Raw genomic sequence first — 26,334 nt, forward strand, 5'->3', positions numbered from 1 at the left:
TACTATGTCTACAAGCTAACACTTTAGCATCAGCCTCACCCCTTTCAAAATCATCTAGAATGAGCTTTCTTTTCTCCCTTTCTGTAAATTCTGCCATGTCAACACAGGAAGCCGTCTGCTCAGACAAGGGAGATAACTCTTGACGTAATGAGCTGCCTTCTAAACCTTCAAGAGTTGTCTCCCTTATTTAGTATGCTTAGTGCATAGTGAAAGCCCTTTTTCCAATCTTAGCATCATTAGAAAAAACAAAGATTTTCTCAATAATTTCTGGGAACATTGTACGTCATGAGCAACTACACAGGGCTTGATTTAATCATCCGATCCACATTAGTCATTCCTGACAAGAACCCTAAGCAGATGCAAGTGAATCATCCCGAATCCAAGACGCGACGTTTTATTGTCGGTCAGGTTTAGAGATATATAAATGATATTAAAATCATTTGTTTTACATCTCCGAATTATTTCGAGATATCTTAATTCAGGCTTTATATTTTAATTGATGTCATTAGGAGTTTAATTTATTTCTTGTGCTGATTGTCAGTTGTCAATAACTGAAAAATATACACATGACATTCATTATTAGATGTCAAGAAGAGTTATCAATGTTGAATCTGCCGTATGTGTTATCAGTGTGTACATCAGTTCAAGATAAAATGCGGATATCTCTCACACAATATCTTATAGTATACGTTGTTACTGACAAAGCCGTAATTACGTATTTGGATTGGTTGCAAAATTGGTCTGAGCAAAATTGTGAAGGGGGACTGATCAAACGTCTGAACAAGTTGACACGGTTTCATTTAAACACGAATAAATATAATTATGTTCTCTTGTGCCAAAGTCTGCCTTGTCCAACAGTAAAAATATTGCCCGTTAGTATTATGATGACATATATGACGTTTAAGTGACGCACTGCCATTTAAACCCGTGAAAATCCGGGTTAAAATGAATCTTCAGTAACCATGCTTAATGTAAGAGGGGACTAACGAGATTGGGCAGTCAGGCTCGATGGCGTGGTTTACACGTGTCATCAGTTCCCAAATGCGTAGTTCGACGCTCATGATGCTGATCGACGGATTGTCTGGTCCAGACTCAATTACTGACAGACCGCCGCTAAAAAATAAACTCACTCACTGTCATTTAAAACATGAATACCATTCCAAGTCCTGAAAAACACAACTTCCTCGATGTGACTGAAACGATCCTGGCGTATAATGATTCGGGTATTCACCAGAAGTAACTGTTTCCAAGTTGTTTTCGCATTGAAAAGTGTGTTTTCATGAATTAAATTAAAGATGCATAAGACATATCATTGAACTCACTAACTGCAGAACTATATATTTACATAAGCGACATTAAACAGCATCTACTAATGTCCCATAGTGACCTAACATCTTTGTGCTTTGAACAAACAGACAACAACAACAAAACACAGCCTTTCAATAAATACACTGTATAAATTTGTAGCGGTTGGATTAATTAGTAAAATAGAGTTATCTCCCCTTTTCCTGTAGCGCTAGCATCGTCGTCGCCATAACTTGCACCGGGTAGTGATATCTTTGCAAATTTGGTTTCATCTAAGCGTGTCTCCAGTTGTGGCAAGATCACATTCAATAATGTGACTTGTTGCGAGTAGACGCTCTCTGGCTTCGATTTCTACGAAAAATAAGTGAGTGATGTCCGTGTCAAATGTAATTTTGCGTATGACGTTTCGTGATGTCGATTGAAAATGCATCAAAATCCTTGAGTCACACACGGGTTTATCCAGAATATACGAATATACGAACCCAAGTCAACTTTTCACATGCTTTGTCGACGTATTTTCAGTCTAGCAGACACACGAGTGCTCTTAATACATTTTCGACAAATATTAGAACCATATTTTATTTTTGTTTTGATGGTTATGTTAAGTTTAAATGTCATGTAAAAGTTCACTGATCATTAGTCAGGTCACATGGTTAAAATGGTCCTTAGTACTGTTATAGTCAGGGGTTATTAAGATGGCCATTTAAAATCATATTCATTTTGGTTTATACGTAGGACATACTTCATTTGCTACGGTCAAATATGTATAAATACTTTTTGTTATCTCTTAAAGATCAAGATGCCAACAAGTCCGTCCACTTGCTCTCATGTGAGAGGGATTGGTGACATTAACTGGGAAGAGTTGAGAGCCAAACAGAAAGCAAAACATGTAAGTTGTATGTTATAAATTCATGGCTAGAAATTAGGTGTCTAATTAGCAATGCATACTACAAGGGTTGTGTTTTTATGTACCAACAGGGTTTGAAATTACTTTGCATTAATGTAAACATTGCAGTGTGAACTGGTGAAGCTCATGGATGTAATGGATTCATTTCAGTTTCTGCCATTTGCCTGAATTAGTGAATATGCTGAACCAGGGATTGGGATAGAGAACTTTCACAATGGGCCATTTTGGGGATTAGTAACCAATTTCTGAATTTAGTCCTTGTATCAATAGTAAAGTTGAAAGTTTCAATGGGCCATCATTCATTCTAATGTGCAAAATGGCCCATGGCCCCTGCCTTCCCTGATTAAGTGATGATATCAACATGTGAACACTTTTAATGAACAGTGCAACAAATTAGAATCCAAATTAGAACCCATAAATGGGGGCAAACAGTCACAATTTTAACTGCTTATTATATGGCTATGAAAAAAAATCCTAATGTCTTCCTATAGTTATAGCAACATGTGCAAAAATAAAAAAAATAAAACATATAACTTTATGGATGACAGCTTCTTGTTTATTGCGTAGAGCAACATTTATATTGATGTAAGTTGATATAAATACAGTGCTGTTCATTACACAGTAACGGTGAATTATTACCTTCTTACATGTCTCAACCATGTTCACTGACTTATTTTTCAGGATCAAGAGTGTCACTCTTGTAGTGTGAAAGGCTCAAACCTATGGCTGTGTATCATTGGACAATGTCAGTATGTCGGATGCGGGGAACTCGTCAAGGATCACAGCTCTCTCCATTCCACTGTATGTTAGAATTATTCTTTTTTGAAGGTTGAAAAAAGCATGTTTATTTTGATCACACTATCACCAACTAGTCACTCTTACACACAATGAGGAGCCTGTCTTGGGTATATGTTTCTACTTCCACTAGACATAACTTGAATGATAAAAAACAGTCTTATACGATTTAGCATGTTTTTAGAGTTCCTAGATGTAAATATAATGGAGATATCTAAGACCCTCTATTTCTTCTTTACTTTCCAAGTGTGTATTACATATTTCTCTAAGCATAATCTCCAAAGCAACTAACCTCACAACTTCAAGCATATTAGACCTATAAACATCTGGTAAAGATGTAGAGGCAAACAAGTAGAAAAGTTTCATAATAATACAATGGTATATGTATGCATGTGTGAAAATGTACATTTGGCGGAAAAAGCATAATTAGATTATTTTCCAAGTAATAAATGCAGTATTGACCAATCACATGTTTGTCGTAAGAGGTGACTAGGTCAGGCTCACTGATTTGGCTGACATGTCATGGCCACCATATCCCAATTGGGTAAATCAATACTTGTGCTGTTGATCACTGAATTAACAGGTTCAGACTCAACTGTAAGGAAGATCATTGTCATATTGATGAAGTATTACTGAGGGCAGCATTGAAAATCAGTTGATCAACAAAACATTTGAGTCCATCCATGTATGTCATGGTATATCATAGGATCATTGTATCATTAAAATGAGTATACTGTATTGGTGAATGTTTGAAACAGCATTGCAAAGTTGTTACTAATAACTTAATAAATAAATCAATAAGTAATAAATTCAAGTTTACATCCATCAATATGGCCTCATTCATACTTGCATTAACATGGTTGATTGTAGGTCTCTAAAGATTATATTTATGTGTATTATATTTTAAGTGGAATATCCATTCAATTATTATATTGATATGTGTTTCATGATGGTTTTGAATTGACGTATCAGTGCTACAATTATGGAACGGTCACTTCTGACTCCCCATCCTAACTTATCACATGCTGTGTTGATGAAAAGCATCAATTCCCTCATCAATGTGGGAGTTGCTGCAATGTACAATTTGCTGCTGTATACATACACAGACTATCAAACACAGCATGAAAAATTATTGCTATTATTATTGCATATTTATATAGCACACATATCCATGCAACTAGGGCTTTCTCAAGATGCTGGTATTTGTTACCCTCAATCATTGGATGTCAATCTCAATGTCACATCATATTATCAATCTCAACTCCTTGGGGATAAAACAGCTCTTGCTGCCACTAGGCGCACTGGGTTTATTTGGGGTGCACAATTTACAGTTGGGTGGACTGGGACACATAGTCAAGTACTTTGTTGAAGTTTACTGTCATATCTGCCATATACCAACGGATTCATGGGTTCTTTTAAGTGCACAGGGTTTGTGTATCTCAGACTAGGGGTTGTGACAACACGGAAGGAGTCTGCACATACAATTGACTCCAGTGTTTTCACACCTGATCACAGGTGGGCTCGATTCTGACACCTCAACCTCACTGGATCACTAACCTGGCACTTCAGCCAGCTCACCCCACCCACAAATGTGAGATAGTTGTACCCAGTGATTCACAACTTTTGAGAATAAAGGACATTCACTTTCAGGAGACAAGCCACACACTGTCTATCAACCTGACAACACTTCGCATTTGGTGCAGTTTCTGTGAGTGTGAGGTGTTCCCCGACAACAACAGCCCACCTTTTGTGTGAGTAGCTTACGAGTTGTAGCTGTCAAAGTGTAGCTCTAGAGGAGAGATGAAATGGGGTCCTACCTCCTAGATTATTGTACTTGTATAACTGCATGCATTTGATGGTTCATTCATTCCAGATTTAATCTGTTGTCCTTCTTGTGACAAAGACAATAAGAAATGTAAATCTCTCATCTACATTTTTCACCCATTTCTGGTGTCTGCTCTCATGATACTGTTGGAATGTTGCTAACAGCGACATAAAACTAAAAATGATCCATTAACTCTACCTTTTTATAAATGTTTCTTTTGTCCCACTGCTTGCTGAGTTGTCTCCCTTGTGGTCTGCAGGATCCCAGAGAATGCCCAAGTTATGAGCAGTTCGATGAGCTGTGGCAACAGGTCTGACATCTCCAATGACAGCTCACCTCAGAGGAGTGTATCAGGACTTGATGATTCTGAATCTGACATGGATGATGAAAATGGTAGACCGAGAGGTAGTTATTTTTCTAGGTCAATAAAAGGAGAACCTATATAAGTCTGAGTTGCTGTTCAGCACCTGGCTTAAAATCTTATTCTGATTTATCTTTTCATTTTGTTTGGAACTTTGTTCAGGTTGTGAAAAAGAGATGACTGAACTGTAAGAGACAATTATGAATGATGTGGTTTTGAATAAGGTTAATGTGTTGTCATTACATGTGTTTATTGCTGTTTTGATCAGTGTAGCATACCTATCTTTGTTGTTTCAATTGAAATGGTACAAACCTGAGACATTCATCGGTTCAGTTTTCCTCCTTCATCAAGTTGACATGCCCCTACCAGGCACGTAGCATGCTATTCTTTTTTCATGGAAGCCCGATATTAAGCTTTGTTGTTGTATTTAAACAGGATTGAGGCAGGGCTTCCCCAACCCTATTGGCAACAATCATATGTAAGCAGGGACTTCCTTTTTTATAATGGTAACCATGCCCCTGCCTGTGTAACCATGAAAACCAGCATGCATTCAAAGTATCTATAAACATTTTAAACTTATTAAACCAAATTCATTTACTATTTTCAGGTTTAACTGGTCTCCAGAATCTGGGCAATACCTGCTATATGAATGCGGCTCTTCAAGCCCTCTCCAACTGGTGAGATAACTCTGTCACATGTTGTTTACTGTCTCTTGCAGATTATATTAATGTACCATAGATAGGAAATGTTATTAATGATGTACAGTAAATGTTGACCATGCTGACCTTGACTTGTTTACATGTATCAGTTTGTGGATGAATGATAAAGTTTACCTGAAATGGAAGGGAAGGAGTGGAGGGGAGGATGGGAAGGAGGGGAGTGGGGCAGGAAGATGTGTTTGCACCCTTGCAAACACTCAAACGCACGCACGCGCGCGCACGCACGCACGCACGCATGCACGCACACACACACACACTACCCTCTGGATCCACGATTGCATGATGGTGTGTTCCAAAATGAACAGAGTGTTAAACTAGTTCCACCATTTTGTCAATAAGAAATATTAGTTACATTGCATTGCATTTTTTGCACCATCTGTTTCCTCTTTCCTCTAACCCTGTTTTTTAATGTTAGGTGCCTGAAGATATTTGTTACATTTTCGCTTCTGTAATTTACAAGTTTCCCTACAGAAACTGCAGAATCCTGTACTTGTCATAAGTGGTGACCAGTACGACTCATTTCCTCATATGCCAATTGTGTCAATGCTCACGATATCAATCACAGGATTGTCAGACCTGATTACTGTCAGACTGGCATCATATAGCTGGAATATTGCGGAGTGTGACATTAAACAACAATTGATGCATAGTTGAGTTTATTAGGGTAGAATGCACTCTTACAATATTTGTTTTCTCAACTTACAGCCCACCCCTGACTCGGTATTTCCTGGACTGTCCAGGGTTTGTCCGGCCTGAGAGGAGCCCCATGCTCTCTCGTGGTTATCACAGACTTGTATCAGAACTCTGGCACAAGAAGAGGTGAGTGTGTGAAATGTGCACTGGTCCTGTGGTCTGAGGCTAGTAAAAATTCATCAGGAGCACTAACTGATAAGTTAATTCTTCACTCTCCTGTTAAGAAATTAGACACTGCAACTAAAATGTCAAACTTTCAAATCTTCTGATGGAATGTCCTTAGATGTCATGTCCAATTGAAATATTGGTTCTGTTATGAGATTAATGACAAGGTCAACCCTTCAACATATGCTAAGGGTGCTTCTTCTACTTCCAGACAGGGCTATGTTGTCCCCAGTAGTGTTGTCAGTGGGATGAAGCATGTCCATCCTATGTTCAGGGGCTACACACAACAGGTGAGTGTCTTGATATGATATAGGATATTTAGGATATTTATTTAGTGCACATATCCATGAACTAGTGCACACTCAAGGCGCTGTTGTTTTTTCCCTTGATCACTGGATGATACTCTCAACAGCACATCGTGTTTCAATCTCAGCTCCCTTTGGAGTATACAGCTGTTGCTGCCACTTGGCGCACCGAGTTTATTGTTGCTTTCTCATCCTAACGTGGTACCCATTCAAGTGGACTGGGACACATAGTCACAGTCCTTTGTCCAAGTTCACTGCATGTTGTTGTACCTGCAACTAGGTGTATTTATGATGCCTCCAACTGGTCATATACCAACGGATTCGTGGGTTCTTTAAAGTACTCAGAGTTGTGTACTGTACACTAGGGGTTGTGACGAAACAGAAAGTGTCCGCACACAAAGTTGAGTCCAAGGTTCGTACACTCGGTAACAGGTGGGCTCAATCCCGCCACCTCAAGCTCGCTGGGTCACTAGCCAGTTTGCCCCAAATACCCCCTATTTCATACATTCCTCATACTAGTTATCAAAAAAAATATTGCACTATGTATCCCTTGAAAAGTGGATTGTGATATGCCGGCATAACAGTAATACCATGCAGTCCTATAATCATCCTTGATATCTCCAGGGTATCTTGATATCTCCATCATGTCTCCACTATACCCTGGATGCAGGGTATACAGCCTGACAGTCTAAGTAAACTTATCCTCAGTACTTTTCGTTACACTCCACCACTGAGTCTAACAAAACCTTAATAATTCTGCAGAATTGTCTCCCTTAACATGCCAGGATCCTATGATATTAAGCAATTTCAACGGTATACAACTCTAAACGTACCATAACACAGGAGTTTATATTTCAACTTTTGAGGACACAGGGAGCTTGATTCCTTATTCTGTGACTGGGATATGTTTTTGTCTTATGTTTTGTGTCAAAAGTGAAAAGTAAAAGCAAACTAACCAGAGAAATGTATCACCTGTGTTTACAGAATGTTACATTGCAAGAGCAACAACACTTGTTTGACAAAAATAAACTTCTTGAAACACAGAGAACACTCTGAAGTGTCTTTCTGTTCTATTATTTCATTCACCTAAAAAAATTTTATTTGCAAAAACATTGCGAGCCAGAAACAATATTAATGGCTTGAATTAAAATATTCAACATGTTCCATTCTCTGTTCATTAATTCAGGATACTCAAGAATTCCTACGCTGCTACATGGATCAACTCCATGAGGAGCTCAAACAGCCAATTATTGAGGACTCTGACAGTGATGACCTGTCAAAAGATGTCATCGTAAGCCAGGTGGATCTTAACTCGCATGATCGACAGAATTCCATTGATTCTAGCAGTAGCCAATCAGAATGTGAATATGAGACTTGTGACTCAGGCCTGAGTAGTGAAAAGAGTTCCGTGGAGCACAGTTTCTCCAGTGATGAGAACAGTGACGTTAATGAACAGACGAAACTCAACCCTCGGGCGAGAGAACGAAGATCGACTGTGAAGTCAGGGTGTTATGATAATGTGGACGATCATGTGGCTAACACAAAGGAAATGAAGGAGACAGCAAACTTGTTGTCAAAACAGAGTTTAGATCATGTCAGTGTTAAACATGGACCATCTGGTGATCATTTAAGGAAAAGCGATTCAACAGAGTTCGTGGATGCAGTATCAGATTTGGGCTCATCAGCAGTAAGTCAAAGGTCGAAGCTGTCTTTACCGAGCACCACGATAACATCACAGTCAACGGCAACAGAGACATCAGCACCGATACAGCAGGCTCTGCACAAATCAACCAGTACAAAGTCATTGAACAGTGGGAGAGGTAGGTACACCTACTTTGTCCATTTGTTCGTTCATTCATACGTTTGTTAAATCATGTTTGGTCAAACATTTGTTCAATCATTCGTTCATAGGTTTGTATGCTCTTATTTTTCCTCATCCTGGCTCATGCTTATTATGCTTGTCTCCTTCTATCCGAACATAGTGGAACACTTAAATCCCTTGAAGGTCCCTTCATTGAAGAGGACGTAAAATCTACACACCCATGAGTAACCTCCCTTTAGGCCCTGCAAATCGTCTCGAGCCATATCTGCTTTGGTTGATTCGCAACGTTTGCGGTGGGGAACCTACCTAACAGAGCCAGGACTGCAACATTCATCTATATGTAAATACATCTGTCCAAGAATGGGGCACTCACCTCCACAAAGAAGTAGTTTCATGGAAGTGGCCGAGACAAGATCAAGCTATATACATCAGTCTCTTAGAGATGAAAGCAGTGATCACCACAATACAACATTGGTCAAGCCTTCTCAAGAACGCCAAGCTCAGAGTTCACACAGACGACTGCACAGTAGTGTTCTACATCAACAAACCGGGGTCAACAAGGTCACCAAGTGTGTTACAGCTCACATTTCACCTGTACAGCATCATTGACATGCCGAACATCTTCGTGAAGGCATGCCACATTCCAGGAACAAAGAATTTCATAGCAAATATACTATCACAACCACTAATGCACTTTCCTACTGACGAATGATACATCCAGACATTAAGATTCCCAATAATAGACTTGTTTGCAACCACATTCAACAAACGGATGCAGACATTTGTGTCCAATACCGGATACACAAGCCTGGGCTACAGACGCTCTCAGCATACCATGGGAGGGACTCAACGCATACTCGTTTCCGCCTCCAGTACTACTCCCTCAAGTATAACAGAAAATCAAGCATACAAGGTGACTACAACTGACTGTGGTTGCCCCTTACTAGCCAGCAAGGGTGTGGTTTCCCGACCTCCTACAAGACCTCAGAAATGCTGCCTTTGAAACTACCAGAATGGCTGAATCTGCTAATTGGGTAGAATGCAATCAATTGAGTCAGCCATGTTTATCCTTCGCCCTCAGTAGGCTTGCACAAACACGATATATAGCTCCACGAATTACAAATAATACTGGTATTTTATTTTTGACCAATCAGAGAGCAGCTCGTTGTTTGTGCAAGCCTATGGATTTATTCGAAAGGGAATTTATCTGGCTTTATTTCAGTAAAAAATCGCGTCTGTATATTCCACAATTTCCCATCCAGAATCACCCATAATCAAGAGTGAGGTGTTTGACAACCTTGTGTGTGTTACATCCCTTTCCTGGATATCAGTGTACATTTGTTGGACCCAGGACGTATTATTTTCAGGAATACAAGCCCCTGTGATATGTTTATTAATAACACACATTGCATCTGTCCAAATAATCCTTGATATCTTTTGGTAAGAAAATGACACAGGTATTGTTCAATTTTGATTCAAAATATGTTATTTATTATATTCAGAAGTTAGTAGTTTATACTGTTTTTATTTCAGTTTCAAAGAAGAATGTGCTCCATCGCAGCGTCATCTCCGACATATTTGACGGCAAGATTCTCAGCTCTGTCATGTGCCTCATGTGTGAGCGGGTAGGTATCTTTTGATATGTTTAGCAGTATCTTGGTTGCCATAATAGAAATATTGAAGAAGAATTCACGGAAGTGTAGTTTTAATTATCAATGTGTCAGCTGTTCTCTTTGGTGAGCAGCCACATCAGATGCCTTTCTGCACTGTGCATTGCTTCAACCACTAAAAAGTCTTTTCTGTTCTGCACACGTGTTGTGAAGATCCGAGGAAAAGGAAGAATTGGTCTTCAGCAACCCATCCTTTTTGTAAGAAGGGTCTAGCTAGATAGGATGATAAAACTGGCTGACATGATTGATTCTTGGTGTCATATCCAGACAATGTAGATCAATACTCAGGCACTAGATTGTCTGGCCCAGATTCGATTATCAGCAGCTGGGATGTTGGAAGTGCTGCATTAAACAATTAATCCGTCAGACTAGTGGCACAGTTACCTCCCTTTATCACTTTTCCTTTTTGAAGATGCATTTACCTCCCCCTCAGTTTTCCACTCCCTGTTCAATAGGTGTCTACAACCAAAGAGACATTCCAAGACTTAAGTCTGCCGATTCCAAGCAAGGATCACCTGCATGTCTTGCACTCTAGCCAGGCTGTAGGGCCAGGATCAGGGGTCGTCAAGGGTGGGGCATGTGGTGAGGTCAACCAGGGTTGGATCTCAATGATGTTCAACTGGATGAAGAGGTAAGTAGTTGGTCTAAAAGATACAAATACCACCACCTAAATTCTTTCTGTTAATGAACCATTTTAGAACAAAAATGTCCATCCTAAATAATGCTCTCTGAATGACCACTGATGAATCTGTTGCTGGTTTCTACTGACCAGTTTTACAACAAAAATGAAAGACTTTCCATGACACGGAATGGTTAAGGCACAGTATTTAATGTAACAAGTGCCATGGTGCTTATTTTCTCAACAGAGTTCAAGATCCAGCGCATATTAGAGGACAGGTACTTTTGGACCTACAGAGTCTTAATTACCGTAATTGTTAGTGAGCTACTTTACCCATAGCTCATATTGACATGGTGCTTATTAGAGGAAAAGTGGTCCCTAAAATAGATGAACTTAACATGTTAAACCATTTTTTTATTTGGAGCAAACAGAATTCATTTGTCAATTTGCCTCTCTCGGGCCTTTTCAGAAAATTATTGACATATGCAATTTAAAAATACCAGGATAATGTGCTGACATAAGTTTTTCTTCATGTAGCTAGGTTGAATTTGTCTCATTTTTCTAACAAAATGTGAGACATTGCACACAAACTCATCAGTCACCAGAAACTTAATACATATCTTCCAAAGTCATTTCATTAGCAAAAAGTGAAAACTCTCTGACTTTGTGTTTCAGCTGGTTTGTAGGTCCGACCATATCTCTACAGGACTGTTTGGCAGCCTTCTTTTCAGCTGATGAGCTCAAGGGGGACAATATGTACAGCTGTGAGAAGTGCAAGAAGTAGGTGTATTCTGTGAACCCTGAATATTGAGGCTTTCATGACCTCCTGTGGTGTATCTCTGTCATTAGGGGCAACTAAAATGTGGATATGGATGTTGTTGTCTGGTGGAGACATTGGAGTTTCCTTTATGTCAGTGAACATTCGGGTTACAGTTGGTCTTCAGCAACTCATGCTTGTCATAAGAAGCGACTTAGTGGGATCAAGTGGGCAGGCTCTCTGACTTGGTTGATGCAGCTTATCATATCTCAATGCAAAGATCGATGCTCATGATTATCCAATGCCTGGATTTTCTGTCCAGAATTCATACTTCACAGGACATATTGCTGTAATATTTAGCAAACAAAAACAAACTAAGTTTGTGCATGCATTTGCACATATGTAAAACAGTGATGCAGGAACCTCTTTGCATCCGGGTATCATGGAACATGTAGATGTTCCTGCAGTGACTGCTGTGACATGTATTAAATCAAGTATCACTGTCTTATATTTATTTGTTTTCAGATTGAGGAATGGTTTGAAGTATTCCAAAGTATTAGAATTACCAGAGGTAACTATATTCTCTTTTGCTCACTGCACGTTCTTCAAAATATGTGTAGGGAATTTGTTAAAGTAGAAATTGCACTTAATACTATATTTGATACTATACTTAACATTACTATACTGGAAATAGTAAAGTTATAGCTATCCTTTCCTGAGAGTTCCAATGTGTGAGAAGCTGGGGTCCAAAAGGTGTAGCTCTTGTTAAGGTCCCAGGTGACGCTCTAGTGACAGGATTGAAGGGGTGAAAAAAAGGAAGTGGTTTGGGTATCATTTGGTGTGGGTTAATCCAGAACATTTAAGTTTGAGTTTAGAGAGGTAATGAGTGTGTGGGTGATATTGAGGTAGGATGAGTGGTAGTTGACAAGTATGTCGTGTGTCCTATTAACTGATCTGCTTAATTTCCAAGCATGTGACCCCAGTACTTAGATCATTCACAAGGATTATGCACTGTTCATAGATTTCACTGCTTAAATACAAAATAGTCACATTCATGTAAACTCTCTTTTGTAAACTCTCTAGTTTGTTTGTTACAGTAATAATCAGCACATCACATTGAACAGCACAGGTATTGTTAAACCATGCATTATAAATATTTCTGTGTTATAGGTGGTATGTATTCACTTGAAGCGTTTCCGCCATGAATTTTACTCCTCTAAGATCTCTACGTATGTCACGTTTCCACTGGAAGGCCTTGACATGAAGCCCTACCTACACAAAGGTGAGCCCCTCATAGAGGCATATACTACTCAGAAGAAGCTAAGGACAATTAGGTTTTGAAATTGGATGATTCTGCTGATACCCTTTACGAGCAGTGAGGTAGCCTTGTGGTTACGGCATACGTTCATCACAGCAAAGATCTGTGTTCAATTCCCCACATGGGTACAATGTGTGAAACCTATTGCTTGTGTCCCCTGCAGTCATATGCTTAAAGAGGTTTAATTCTAAACTTACTCAAACCAGCTGGAACCAGAAACGTTTGTCAGAAAATTATCAGACAAGAATTTGTCATGCTTGAATGTTGCTCACAGACTTAAGAGTTGATGGTTTTTTTATTAACTAGCTGGTCATTTGCATTGTTCATTGATTCTCATTATCATGTGACTGTGACCATTGTTTCGAAGCAAAAGTCTAGATATATTCCTTTCAGTCTCGTAAGCTTGTCTCACCTACGTAGGCTGGGAGTAGCCTAGTGGTTAAAGCATTCGCTTGTCATGCTGAAGACCCGGGTTTGATTTCCCACTGTGTGAAGCCCATTTCTGGTGTCCCAGCCATGATATTGCAAGAATATTGCTAAAAGCAGCATAAAACTGAACTCACTCACTTACTGTCTCACCCATGTGGTACAATGTAGTTTGTGTATAAGAATGTTGCTGTTTATTGTACAGATTGCAAGTCTGAGGTAACCAGCTACAACCTGGTGGCCGTCATCTGTCATCATGGGACAGCAGGAGGTCAGTAGTCTGTCATCAGAATTGGATTGAAAGTACCGAGAGTGTGTAAAGCCATTGATATATTTAACATTAGTTGATCAATTAGGATCATTCATCTAATTGACCCATGAAGGTCTTGTGTAGAATAGGCCTTCAGCAACCCATGCTTGCCATTAAAGGCAACTATACTTGTCATAAGAGGTGACTAACGGGATCGGGTGGTCAGACTCACTGACTAGGTTGACACATGTCATCGGATCCCAATTACACAGATCGATGCTCTGTTATTTACAGATTGCCGCCATATAGCTGGAATATTGCTGAGTGCGATGTAAAACTAAACCCACTCACTCGTTCATCAAATTGCTAAAAAGCATGTAAAAAGATCATGTGTGTGGACAGCTGCGTTTTGGTGTAAAGTTATGACAGGAATTTGCCATTTTTCACTGAGTTTCACCATTTATTGAACACATGACAATTATCTTTTCAACTTTAAGTATTTGTGTTACAATGTTCATGTGTAAATTGTATCTTTAAACAGTATGAATTATTTTGCAAAACCTAGTTTAGAAGTTGCCTGAAGTAAGTGGCTATATTTACACTACTGAGTCTAAACTTTTGATTGGTGGTGTATATGTTCATCCAATGAACTCTATCAAGAGGTTGATATTCTATTTTGACTGTTATTAAATGAGGCCACATTGTAAACCAAAAGTCACTGTGTTCTGTAATCTGATTGGTTGAAAAACATGATTAAATGGTATTAGATTCCCGGAAACTGAAAGACTATTCACCGCGTATTGACACGTAAACAATTGTTTTGTTGTGTCATCAACAGTGTCGACGTCATTCAAATTATATTGTGACGTAAAGTTAGAATGACGTCACAAATGAGCAACTCCAGATGCTACCATGGGAACCAGCTGAAACGGCCAGCTGATGACACTTTACTGCTGTACTCATACTCGATGAAAACGAGTGCAGACAGTAAAACCCCTTTGGTTTACTTTTGTGTTTACAATGTCGATAAACATCATGTGTTGGCCAATTTCCGGGTGTTATTGAGTATTTGAAGCACGGGGATGTTTATCTCCTAAATGACAGCCATTTCAGTAGCAGATCCACAGAGGGTTGCTTTCTCTCCCCTCTTCTTTGAAAAACTATTCCCTGAGGAGCATTGCCCCGTGGTAGCATCAGAGTCCTACCTCATGCCACCTATCACTGATATATTTTCTTGGACACAGGCGGCCACTACACTGCCTACTGCCTGAACTACGTCAACGAGCAATGGTATGAGTTTGATGACCAGTATGTGACTGAAGTGGACGTGCAGCAGGTGGTCAACTGTGAGGCTTACGTACTCTTCTACAGGTACGTCGTCGTCAACTGGGAGGCCTCCATGCTTTGCTATAGTCAAATAGTCAACTGTGTTGAATTAACTAATGTGATATGAAAGAACTGGGTGTAATTTAATAGGGATGCCATGGCACGTCAATACATCGATGCATCGATAATTTGTCAAAGAAACCCTATTATCTTCAAAACTGTCAATATTTAATTTTGCAAGTATAGTTTAAATATGCGTATGTATCATACACATTTTGGAACTGTATCAGGTGTTTTGATGTTACGCATGTTGTAAGTGATCATGTTTCATGCAGAAAGATGAGAATTTGGAACTTATTAATCCCTGAGAATCAGAACTGTTGATCTTTTCATGGACAGTTTGTAAAATGTGAAATATTAATGGTCAAAATGTAACTAAATTTATGCGATAAAGCCTGTTTGTAAAATGTGAAATATTAATGGTCAAAATGTAACTAAATTTATGCGATAAAGCCGCAAGAATAGGTATCATGATGAGTATCGAATCATGACATGGGTATTGTGACATGAGTATCGATTCATACAACTTTAGTATTGTGACATGAGTATCGGTATTGATTCATCGTATTGAAGTATCGTGATAACCCTATTATTTGACATCCTTAGAGTAGTATATGCAAGTAACCAAATGCAGATATCTGTTTTCGGTAGTAGAAAGTGACCCCTGCTCACCATTATTTGTGTTCTCTTGGTAGGAAACAGAATGACAAGATGCACAGTCTGAGGCAGGAAGCCATGGAGCTGATGGAGGCAAAAGAGGTAATTACAACCAACTGCTTTGTCTGGACATAGAGCATACAATATTCAGGCACTAAGAACAGGCCTATCTGTTACATTATAGTAGACTGGGTTTGAAATTATTAGTCAGGTAGTCCATGTGGCATTTCACATTGGTCTAAATAAATTTGATTGCTTTTCTGGTTGTATTTGCCTCTTACAGCCTGTGTGATCAGTGTTAAAGGAGGTAGCTGTTGGATTTGGACATTTTTGAATGAACATTTGAATATTTGGGAAAATTTCTCACTAAGACATTTCAAGTCAACATGGCAAAGAAACATCTCTAAAGATGTCGGTCCCTTACTTTGAAGAGTGATGGGGTAGCCCAGAGGTTAAAGTGTTCATTTGTCACACCAAAGACCTGGGTTTAGTTCCCCACATGGGTACAATGAGTGAAGCCCGTTTCTGGTGTCCCCTGCCAACTTATTTGCCCTTCCTTTGATGAAGAATATGCGCAAACAGTTCACAAGCACTGCATAACTGTTGTTCTGTTGAGCACAAAGCTTTGTCCTTGTCAGTTGAATAAAGCTAATACTACGATGTTGTCTGTTTCAGCCAAGTCTCATGCAGTTCTTTGTTTCCCGTCAGTGGATCAACAAGTTCAACACATTTGCTGAGCCAGGCCCAATCACAAATCGTGACTTCCTCTGTCGGCATGGAGGTATTGCTTGTGTATTTTATGGAGGGTTTCCAACTTGTCAAGATCTGGGTTAGAATTGATCTTCTGTAACCCATGCATTGTCGTCAGTGGCAACTAACAGGATCAGGTGATCTGGCTCGCAGACTCAGTTGACACGGTATCCCAGTTGTGTTCATGCTGCGCATCCTGTTGATCACTGGATTGTCTGGTCGAGACTTGATTATTTACAGATCACTGCCATAAAGCTGGAATATTGCTGAGAGTGGCATAAAACTGAACTCAGTGAACACAAAGGGACGCCTCTATGTAGTTCAGTGTAATGAAGGATGGTAGGGTAGCCTAGTGGTTAAAGCATCCTCCCATCATGCTGAAGACTCGGGTTCGAATTCTCCACATGGGTACAATGTGTGAAGCCCATTTCTAGTGCTGCCTGCCATGATATTGATGGAATGTTGCAAAAAACCATAGCCACTCGCTCATTACAACCATAATTCAGTATATGCATTTCAAATGAAATGAGTTGGTGGCAAGGGTCACAAAACAGTATCTGTGTTTGTTACGAGTGTGTTCATTGTAAACATAGTTTATTGTTCAGTATCTAGGGGGGAAAAAGGAAGAGAAAATGACAAATACACTGACATGTCATATTGCTTGTGCAAAAACTTATGGGACGGTGACCTTTATGGTGTAACAATTTTTGCCGAAGTTCAGCTTTTCCAGTAGAAGTTGACAACAATTTGTGTTGTTTGTGTGCAGGAGTTCCTCCAGGTAAGACGAACCATGTAGAGGAGTTGGCCCAGCCTCTCAACCAGGCTGTGTGGGAGTTCCTCTACAACAGGTAAGATCTTTACTTGCTGCATTGGGTGGCCCAGTGGATAAAACATTCCCTCGTCGCCCTGAAGACCTGGGTTTGATTTCCCGCGTGGGTACAATGTTGTAAAGCCTATTGTGTGTGTCCCTGCAGAAATTGGCTTTTGTCATGCATGTCTTGACTTTATGCTGGTTATCCACAATGGGAACAGGTTTTCTCAGTAACTGTTATAGAAATTAGGTATTTTCAGGACATGAATATGGTGATGCGCTAAAGAGAACAGGAACCAAAGGGAACAGAATACATTCGTGGGGAATATTGATGACCATGTCTTCTTATGTATGTTTTGCAATGGGTTACTTTTCTGTGCAGATTTACCTCAAGTTGTCTTGGTTGTTTGATATAGATTTGAATAATTATTTAGTCCATATTACAAATCCTGGGCTTCAAGGCAGGAGCATAGGTCCTAACCAGACTATACTGGTCATAAGCAACAAATAGATGTTGAATAGACACTCATGATGTCAACCACTTGATTGTTTGGTCCTTTGATTATTTACAGACATCACAGAGCAATCACTAACTTCAATATTTGAATTCTCTTGCATACACAAAATGTATTACTGAAGTGACAGGATGTGTAGTATTGGTTGTAAGGACCAAATAACTCTTGCCAAATTTCCTTACATAGGTTTGGAGGAGGGCCTGTGTGTAACTACCTGTACGCCTGCCAGACATGTCAGCGAGAACTGGAACAGCTGCGGTACCGACAGAAGACTGAGATGGAGACATTTATACAGGTACAGTATCATACAGAAAACATCTAACTCTCTGTCACTACCTGATCCAAGTTAACTAGGGCTTATACTGTTGTCTCCTCTCATGAATTCGCTTATTGCAGCTGACACAAAATTTTGGCTACCTACTTACAAACTGAGAAATGATCATAAGTAATGTGGACTACGGAACTAAAATAGATTGGCATTTGAACTTACTAGGAATTGGTATCTGATAGTTCTGTTCTTAACAGAAATGCTTCATTTCAGTCTGTCTGTTTCTGATAATTTTTCACTTAAACATGTACATGAAATTCCAGTGTCATCAACCTTCTTCAGAATTCTTTAAGTCAATAATGGTATGTAGGAAGCAGTGAGACATCAGTTTGGTGACACTGATTAGGAAGGGATACTTATTCTATGCTAGCTGCATAGATAGATGGTCCCGATGTTGATCACTGGATTGTCTGGTCCAGACTTGCAGACTGCCACCATACAACTGAAAGATTACTGAGTGCAGCTTTAAGCAATTGGCACACAAATTGGCATTAATTTAATATTGAATGCCCCATGAATTTATGAATGTCTGGGTTTATCATTTCTGACTGATGAAAAAAAAAAATTACTCCTTCATAGAGCATTTATAATACATCCCTGCTTCCATTCAAATGTTTTGATTGAGGCTGATGTTACTTGCCCAAGTTTGTATGAGGAACAACTGTATGTTCCAGCTGAACGAGGACTTCCAGACTGACGAGTGTCCTGCAGTGATCTTCGCCATTAGTATGGCATGGTTCAAAGAGTGGGAGAGCTTCGTCAGGGGCAAGTCAGAGGGTGAGTGGAGACAGCATCAAGGAATTCAGACCAGTGTCAAGTGTCTTGTTCTAAGTGGAGGTTAAATTAGGGATCAGTTGGTTCAGTAGCTGTCAGTTTGGCTACTTATTTAACCACCCTGTGAAGTCTGAGTTAGAATTGTTCTTCACTAACTCATGCTTGTCGTAAGGAGTGACTAAAGCGATCAGGTGATCAGGCTCACTGATTTGGTTGACACATGTTATCCTACCTCAATTGCATAGCTTGATGCTCGTGCTGTTGATCACTGGCTTGTCTCCCTTTTTCAACATCTAGGTTAGAGTTGTCTTTAGCAACCCATGCTTGTTGTAAGGGGTGGCTGGCAGGCAGGATTGAGTGCTCAGACTTGCTGACTTGGTTGACACATTGTCACCCAGTTGCATAAATCTGTGCGCATGCTGTTGATCAATGGATTTTCTGGTCCAGACTCAATTATCTACAAACTATATACAGCAGAATATTGCTGAGTGTGGTGCAAAGCAACACGCAAACAGATTTTTAAGTAATCTAATATGGAGTAAGACAGGCATCATGGTTTTGTTTTCAATTTTCAGGTCCTCCAGATGCAATTGACAACAGTCGTATTGCCATATACAAGAATGGTCAACATCAGCTGAAACAGTCCTCTGATCATGGTCAATTGTCCAAGGAGATGTGGCATTACCTCCACAACATTTATGGTGGTGGACCAGAGCTCTTCATCAAACAGACCAGTACCCATGCTGTCACCAAAACCCTTGCTGCTACAGCCACAGCAAGCTCGTCAGGATCAAGCAAAAGTCCGGCTTTGTCCACCACTGGCTCTGGATCAAATTCAGCACATGCCATCTCAGGAGCAGTCAATAGGAACTCTAGTGCCGTTCCCTCAGGGATTGTGTCAAGTGGGGGGAAGAGTGTTTCTTCAGACAAGGTTAACACAGAGGAAGCTGCCTGTAGGGTGTCAAGTACTTCTGACAAGCCATCAAACGGAGACACCGATTCCATCGACACGGGTATCGCAGACACAGGTAGCCTCGATTCATCATCAACTGATGGAAGGTCCATGTCGGCATCAAGCATCACAGTTCATTCGCCTGAAAAGATCACAAAAAAAGCTCCCATTGTGGATGAGTTAGCCCGGGTGTGAGAAGTGGGAAGGGAAGGGGAGACAACTTTGTTTTACTCCCTGTGGTTCTCATAGAGGATGTTTCCATTTACATTTTTTACATTGAAACTGGATTAATAATTGTAATATTTTCTTAAATTTTATTTGAATCAATGTTTTACGTTTAGTATTTAATTGGTAACCTGCAGATGCAAATACAACCTTGAATATAATGACACGTCTTGTGAACATGTAAGCATCAGGTGTCAATTTTAATCTCATTTGTAAATTATTTTCACAATGCTCAGAAGTTTACAATTTGCAGAGAACATGTTGAAATCCTGACAAAATATAAGACTGCACTTGGGGATTTGGGGTTCTTTATGTTGACTGAACTCTGTTTTTGTAATGAAGTGGGTTTGGTGGCGGATGAGAGGGAAGTTTATGCTAATGGTCAAAAGTGTCTGCTGGTCTTTTGAGCACAATTGCAACCCTGAATAGAGATGACGGGTAAGGTCACTTCTCAAAAGTCTGAAATTCTACTCAGGTATGTTCAAAATGATGGAATCAGGGTGGTGGAACGTTCTAATTTTCAATTCACAGTTGTCCAGGCGAAGTACCATAATGAAACACTGACTGATGACAGCAATAATATAGAGTAAATGTAACTTGGTACATTTTTCATCGTTGTTTGAAAATATAAGAGAAATTCACATAATTGATGGGCAGAGAACTTAAATACATAGTACAAGAAGAGGTGGTGGGGGATGAAGAGGGTGTACAGATTCAGAAATGGGGTGCAGTTCTGAAAGGGAGTGCACAGTTCAGAAATGAGGATGCACAATTTTTTTCCACCTGTTTTCTTGAGAGTTTGAATGGTCATTTAATACATTTTCAGGACAAAAGGGGTGGAACTCACCCCTGCAGTACCCCTCTGGATCCCATACAGTTAGTATTAACTGGATGTATGATGCTGTAATGAGCTCTGCGGAGTTGCTTCCCATGGGTACGTGGAGAACCACGTTAGTGGGTTGGAGAATTATGTGGTCCATTTTATGTTTCAAGGTTTGCCATGTTTATACTTCTGGGTCCCTATCCATAAAACATGCACAAACTTAGTCTCCATATTATACGTTACACCCCTATGCAAACCCTCGTAGGTGGTCGCGTCAGGTAGCGTTTGAGACTGACCAATCCCACAGCTTAAACACAGCTTTCCAAATCCTGAAAGTTGACATTTGCACATACCTTTAAAACTTTTACATTGAAAAGATTTGTGCCCAAACAATTCTGAATGCTATTGTCTGTACGATCGCTTCTCGGTGATTCACATGGAGCACACCACTGCAGTGAATAATTAGTCGCTTAAAATAGCATTTTGTCAACATTTAAGGATGTCAGCTAGCGGAAACATAGCTAATTATAACCCAGAGCATGTATACTGCAGCTCAAGTATCAAGTGTTTTATGCAGATCGTGTCACTGACTGGGAATTTGTAAATCCTGCCAAACCCTAAACAGTAGCTGTTGTCGGATTGGTTAAATCTGCTCAGCCATCCTGCATTTGATTGGATGGTCATAGGTCGCTCAAAGTTACCAGACCTGACCTTCTACTGGGTTTGTTAAACTCAGTTTAGGAGTGTAACGAAAAATACTGAGACTAAGTTTATTTAGACTGGCACAAACCTATGGGAAAAAATGGAGCTCTAACATGTCATGTTATGAACACTTTGTGGATCAGGACCGTTGGTTTTATTTAGGTGGTTAACATGTTAGATCTGCATCACATCAAGCTTCTTCACACATTAAGCTGATATGCCCTGATATGCCATGACATACTGTCCCAGGGGCATTGGGGTAGCTCAGTGGTTAAAACATTTGCTCATCACGCCAAAGACCCAGGTTTAATTCCCTACTTGGGTACAATATGTGAAGCCCATTTCAGGTGTCCCTTGCCGTGATATTGCTGGAATATTGATAAACATGGCTTAAATCTGTTTTCATTCACACTCACTCACTGTTCCAATGACATTGGTCTTAAATTTCAATACAGCCAGCCAATGACAGCAAGACATTACACTGATAGTGAGTACATCATTTTAACGAAGAAGTTTTGTATGTCGTTGTGTTTGAACAACCGAAAGCTCTTTCATCTTTTATTTCTAGACTATAAATAGAAACTGGAACATTTGAAATTAAACTTGGAAGTCAAAGGGTCTTTGTCATAAGCTTGATGTTGAAAGAAGTGACTTATCAAAATATTTATAAATCCTCTTGCTAGTTCTACATTCAGAGTGACAGAAAATTAATTGTTAGTTACCAGTTGTCATGTTATAGGTCCAGTCTAAGAAATACTATTGACTAGGTTACTTCTCAGTATTTGTTGCTGATCCTATACGAAGAAGACTGAAAAGATTTGAAATTGCAAAATTGATACATTGAGAGGTGGTTGATAGTTAAGCCATCAGATGCTAGTTGTCAGTGTGGACTGAAAGGAAGTGGATTCCTGACTATCCTCATCACAGTTTATTTGTCTGTCTCAGACGACCATGAATTTTTGTGTTTCATATGTATTAAACATGTTTTTCATGATGCATTTCAGCCTGTTTGGCTGCTTCTCTTTAACATTGACAAGTTAGCAATGGCATGACTGACTGACTTTGTATTGAGATAGATGTACTTTCTTGGGTATGATCTCTGATGTTTGTTTGTGAATCTAATAACTTAATGTGTCATAATATTGTGTGTCTTTCTTTTCTCTGTTTTATGTGGTATAGAAAGACTTAACTGTTTCTTTAGATTTTATGTGACTAAGTCTGTCCCAGTTTAGATTTCTCGCTCCTGATCCACAAAGTTTGTAGAGTTTTTGAGCTATCGTAACTCCAGAGTGGATTGTAGGCTTACGAATATCGTAAAATTTCAAACACTTCATGCATCAGAAACCCTGGTGAAGTTGAACTCTTCTTATGGCTGAATTAGACTGAATGGACAGCAGGGCTGTCAGTATTAATCTGGGAAGTTTGTATGAATGTGGCAGTCCGCAATATTCAGATGATGACATCCCAAGCAATCCATTCCCATTTCAGACAGCTGTTTAAAACAAGCTGTCTTGCCTATGGCAGGCAAAGATTCAGATGGACTAAAGATTTTGAAATGTCCTCTTCATTTCTGTAGGTCAATACAACCATAAAAAAGCTGAAATGAATTAATAGGTATAGGAGAAAACACGCCTCTGAGGTTTTGGTAGACAATGTAAAACTGGAGTGTATTGTGAGTTTAATCTTGAACGATATTTTTCAATTGATTTCAAACACTCATGTATCATTTGAATGTTGATATTCATATATAGTTAAACCCTGGGATACATTCTTGTTAACAAAAAGTAAAACCTGGGAAGCAGTCTTACTAACGAAAAGTAAAACCTGTCCCTCCAAAACAAAAACTTCAAATGCCGTTATTCTGGGAAAACAAGAGATGACCTAATATATAGTGAGAAACACACTTTAGGTTTCTATTTTAAGATTAAGCCTTTAGAATATTTGACTTTATAAAATGGGTTTACATAATTTGTTCGTAGGGTTTGCATTGGTTATACTTTACAAAGTTCAATCCTGGAGACATGAATTAACGCATATTGAAATTTGAAACTGGATTTTAACTTCTCAGACCAGTTCACCTATATGGCCAGCAGTACTTCTAGAATTTATACTCATTGTTTTAAAAGATTTAAAACCTCGCAGTTCCCTGTTGACATATTGGTCAAGGTGTGTCCAGAACTGTTATTGAGGTTGGAAGGCACATGTTATTATAAAAGGTGCCATAGCCTCTGTGAGCGCTGTTATGCATATTTTGTACTTGACAGTGCCATTGCTTTACCTAATGCAGCATCGGTCAGTGACTTCTGATGATGTATGTTGACTCGTACAATATGGGAATCATTCAAAGGAATACAGTCCTATTCTTGGATGTGAATATTTGATGTTTATTGGAATCTTTTCTTTCTTGAAGTTTTTGTGAATGTTCCAACTTCTCTGGTCATTTAGATTTGATTTTTTACTTCAATGAAATAGATAATTCATTATTTACTATCATGTGCTGTAAATGTTGTCTTTGTTAGTACCTTGCTTTTGTACAGATTTTCATGTTTTGGGTGGGTTGTTTTCATCTGGGAAAAGTAGAATTTCAAATCTGAGCATATTCTCAACATGCTCAGATAATAAACCACAACGGCAATCTTATCTGAACAACTGGATACCAGTCAGGTGAAATCCCAAAACTTCTGGCTACCCATCATTTGATTAAGAGAAAGGAATATCTTATTTTGAGTCTTATCTAAATGGCTGAGTGCATATTATTTAGTCATCTGAAGGGCACATGTGGTTAGTAAGTTTTTGTGTTAAAATGGTTATACAAATTTTATACTTGTTTTGTAAAATATCTGAATTACAAGTTATCTATAAAAAATCACCATTCTTCCCAGTCTGCTTACATTGGTGTTTATGCTCACTATGTAGATATGTTTCATAGGTAGATGCATTCTTTGTTACACTTAATTTATTGTGATTAGTGTTGTCTATTCATTGATCACCGTGATACCATGTTCCTGTAATTACACTGATGTTGTTATGGGACAACACTTGTAAACAGCTGTACAGATTTACTCCTTGACCTTCCCCTGCTCTGTAATTCATCGTAATGATTGAATGATGATGATTATGTTTATTAAACAAAGAGTCATGAACATATTCATCAAGTTATTATTTGTGTCATTGTGTTCAGGGCCTAAGTTTTGAAGCTTTCTTAGCTCTAAGATAGTCGTAAGTGAGATAGATACATTAGCATTAACTTATGATTATTTTAGCAATAAGAGAGCTAGAAAATCTAGTGGTCTTTGTGACTTTTTCACTGTATTGTTTTAGATGATGATGCTTATTGAAACAAATGGATGGGAAATAATTGGATTTGATAAAAGAACAGTTGTAGTTGATTCAACAGCGTGTCTTTAACTGAAGTAAAGGGCTGTTTTGTGGGGGTTTATTTTCTGACAGTTTCATATGGAATCATTTGAATTAGTGAAAGGTATGAAAATTATGAAGATGCTCCATTCATGATTTTACTAAATGTTTCTGGAAATTGAGTATGGAAGACTGTGTGTAAACCGGATGATGGCATAATGCCAGTACGCTGATTAATTCCTTTGTCAAAAACTTTAAAGGGTAGTGAGGTAGTATAGTGGTTATATATTTGGCTTGTCATGCAGAAGATGGGTTCAATTCCCAGAAAAGGAATCAGATGGGTTCTTGGTGTGCACTGCAAGGATATCACTGGATTATTGCTGAAGATTTGTAATTCTGTCACTTGCTCTGCAAAATGATTTGTTTTGGGATTATCAGGGAAACAGTGATGAAGAACATTGCAGTGTTTTCTGTTTCCATCAAGTTAAGTTTACTTAGAATTATAGGTAGGAGAGTAAATCCATTTTCAAGGTATGGACCCACCTCTGTGTGAATAGGACGCCACCTCCACATTAGGACACCACCTTCCTATTAATAAGACACCTTCAGGTCAGAACACCATATTCATGGTAACAGGACTTGTCCTTCAGGTCACGACACTACAGCACCTCCCTCAGGGTTGAACACCAATTCTGTGGTTATAGGACACCTTCAGGTCAGAACACTACCTTTTGGGTTGAACACCAATTCCATGGACATAGGACACCTTTAGGTCAGAACACTACCTTCAGGGTTGAACACCAATTCCGTGGTTATAGGACACCTTCAGGTCAGAACACTACCTTTTGGGTTGAACACCAATTCCATGGACATAGGACACCTTTAGGTCAGAACACTACCTTCAGGGTTGAACACCAATTCCGTGGTTATAGGACACCTTCAGGTCAGAACACTACCTTTTGGGTTGAACACCAATGTCATGGTCATAGGACACCTTCAGGGATGAACACCAATTCCATGGACATGACATAGGACACCTTCAGGTCAGAACACTACCTTCAGGGTTGAACAGCAATTCCATGGTCATAGGACACCTTCAGGTCAGAACACTACCTTC

General features: G+C 39.2%; 1 protein-coding gene across 1 annotated transcript; it reads left to right on the forward strand.

Annotated features, from left to right (window-relative positions):
• The first annotated feature begins 1,512 nt into the window (after nt 1-1,512).
• Nucleotides 1,513-25,007, forward strand: LOC137273617 (ubiquitin carboxyl-terminal hydrolase 20-like). The gene is made up of 23 exons (XM_067806376.1): nt 1,513-1,669; nt 2,099-2,194; nt 2,894-3,013; nt 4,658-4,758; nt 5,092-5,237; nt 5,801-5,870; nt 6,618-6,731; nt 6,982-7,060; nt 8,262-8,895; nt 10,431-10,522; nt 11,023-11,198; nt 11,862-11,966; nt 12,469-12,514; nt 13,114-13,225; nt 13,893-13,958; nt 15,182-15,308; nt 16,019-16,082; nt 16,656-16,761; nt 17,497-17,578; nt 18,243-18,351; nt 19,059-19,161; nt 19,734-21,039; nt 21,076-25,007. Exons 2-22 carry the CDS (start codon nt 2,105-2,107, stop codon nt 20,303-20,305), a joined length of 3,114 nt encoding a protein of 1,037 aa, XP_067662477.1. The 5' UTR covers nt 1,513-1,669; nt 2,099-2,104; the 3' UTR covers nt 20,306-21,039; nt 21,076-25,007.
• The last annotated feature ends 1,327 nt before the right edge of the window (nt 25,008-26,334 follow it).

Source organism: Haliotis asinina, chromosome 2 (genome assembly GCF_037392515.1).
Source record: "Haliotis asinina isolate JCU_RB_2024 chromosome 2, JCU_Hal_asi_v2, whole genome shotgun sequence".
Taxonomy (NCBI): domain Eukaryota; kingdom Metazoa; phylum Mollusca; class Gastropoda; order Lepetellida; family Haliotidae; genus Haliotis; species Haliotis asinina.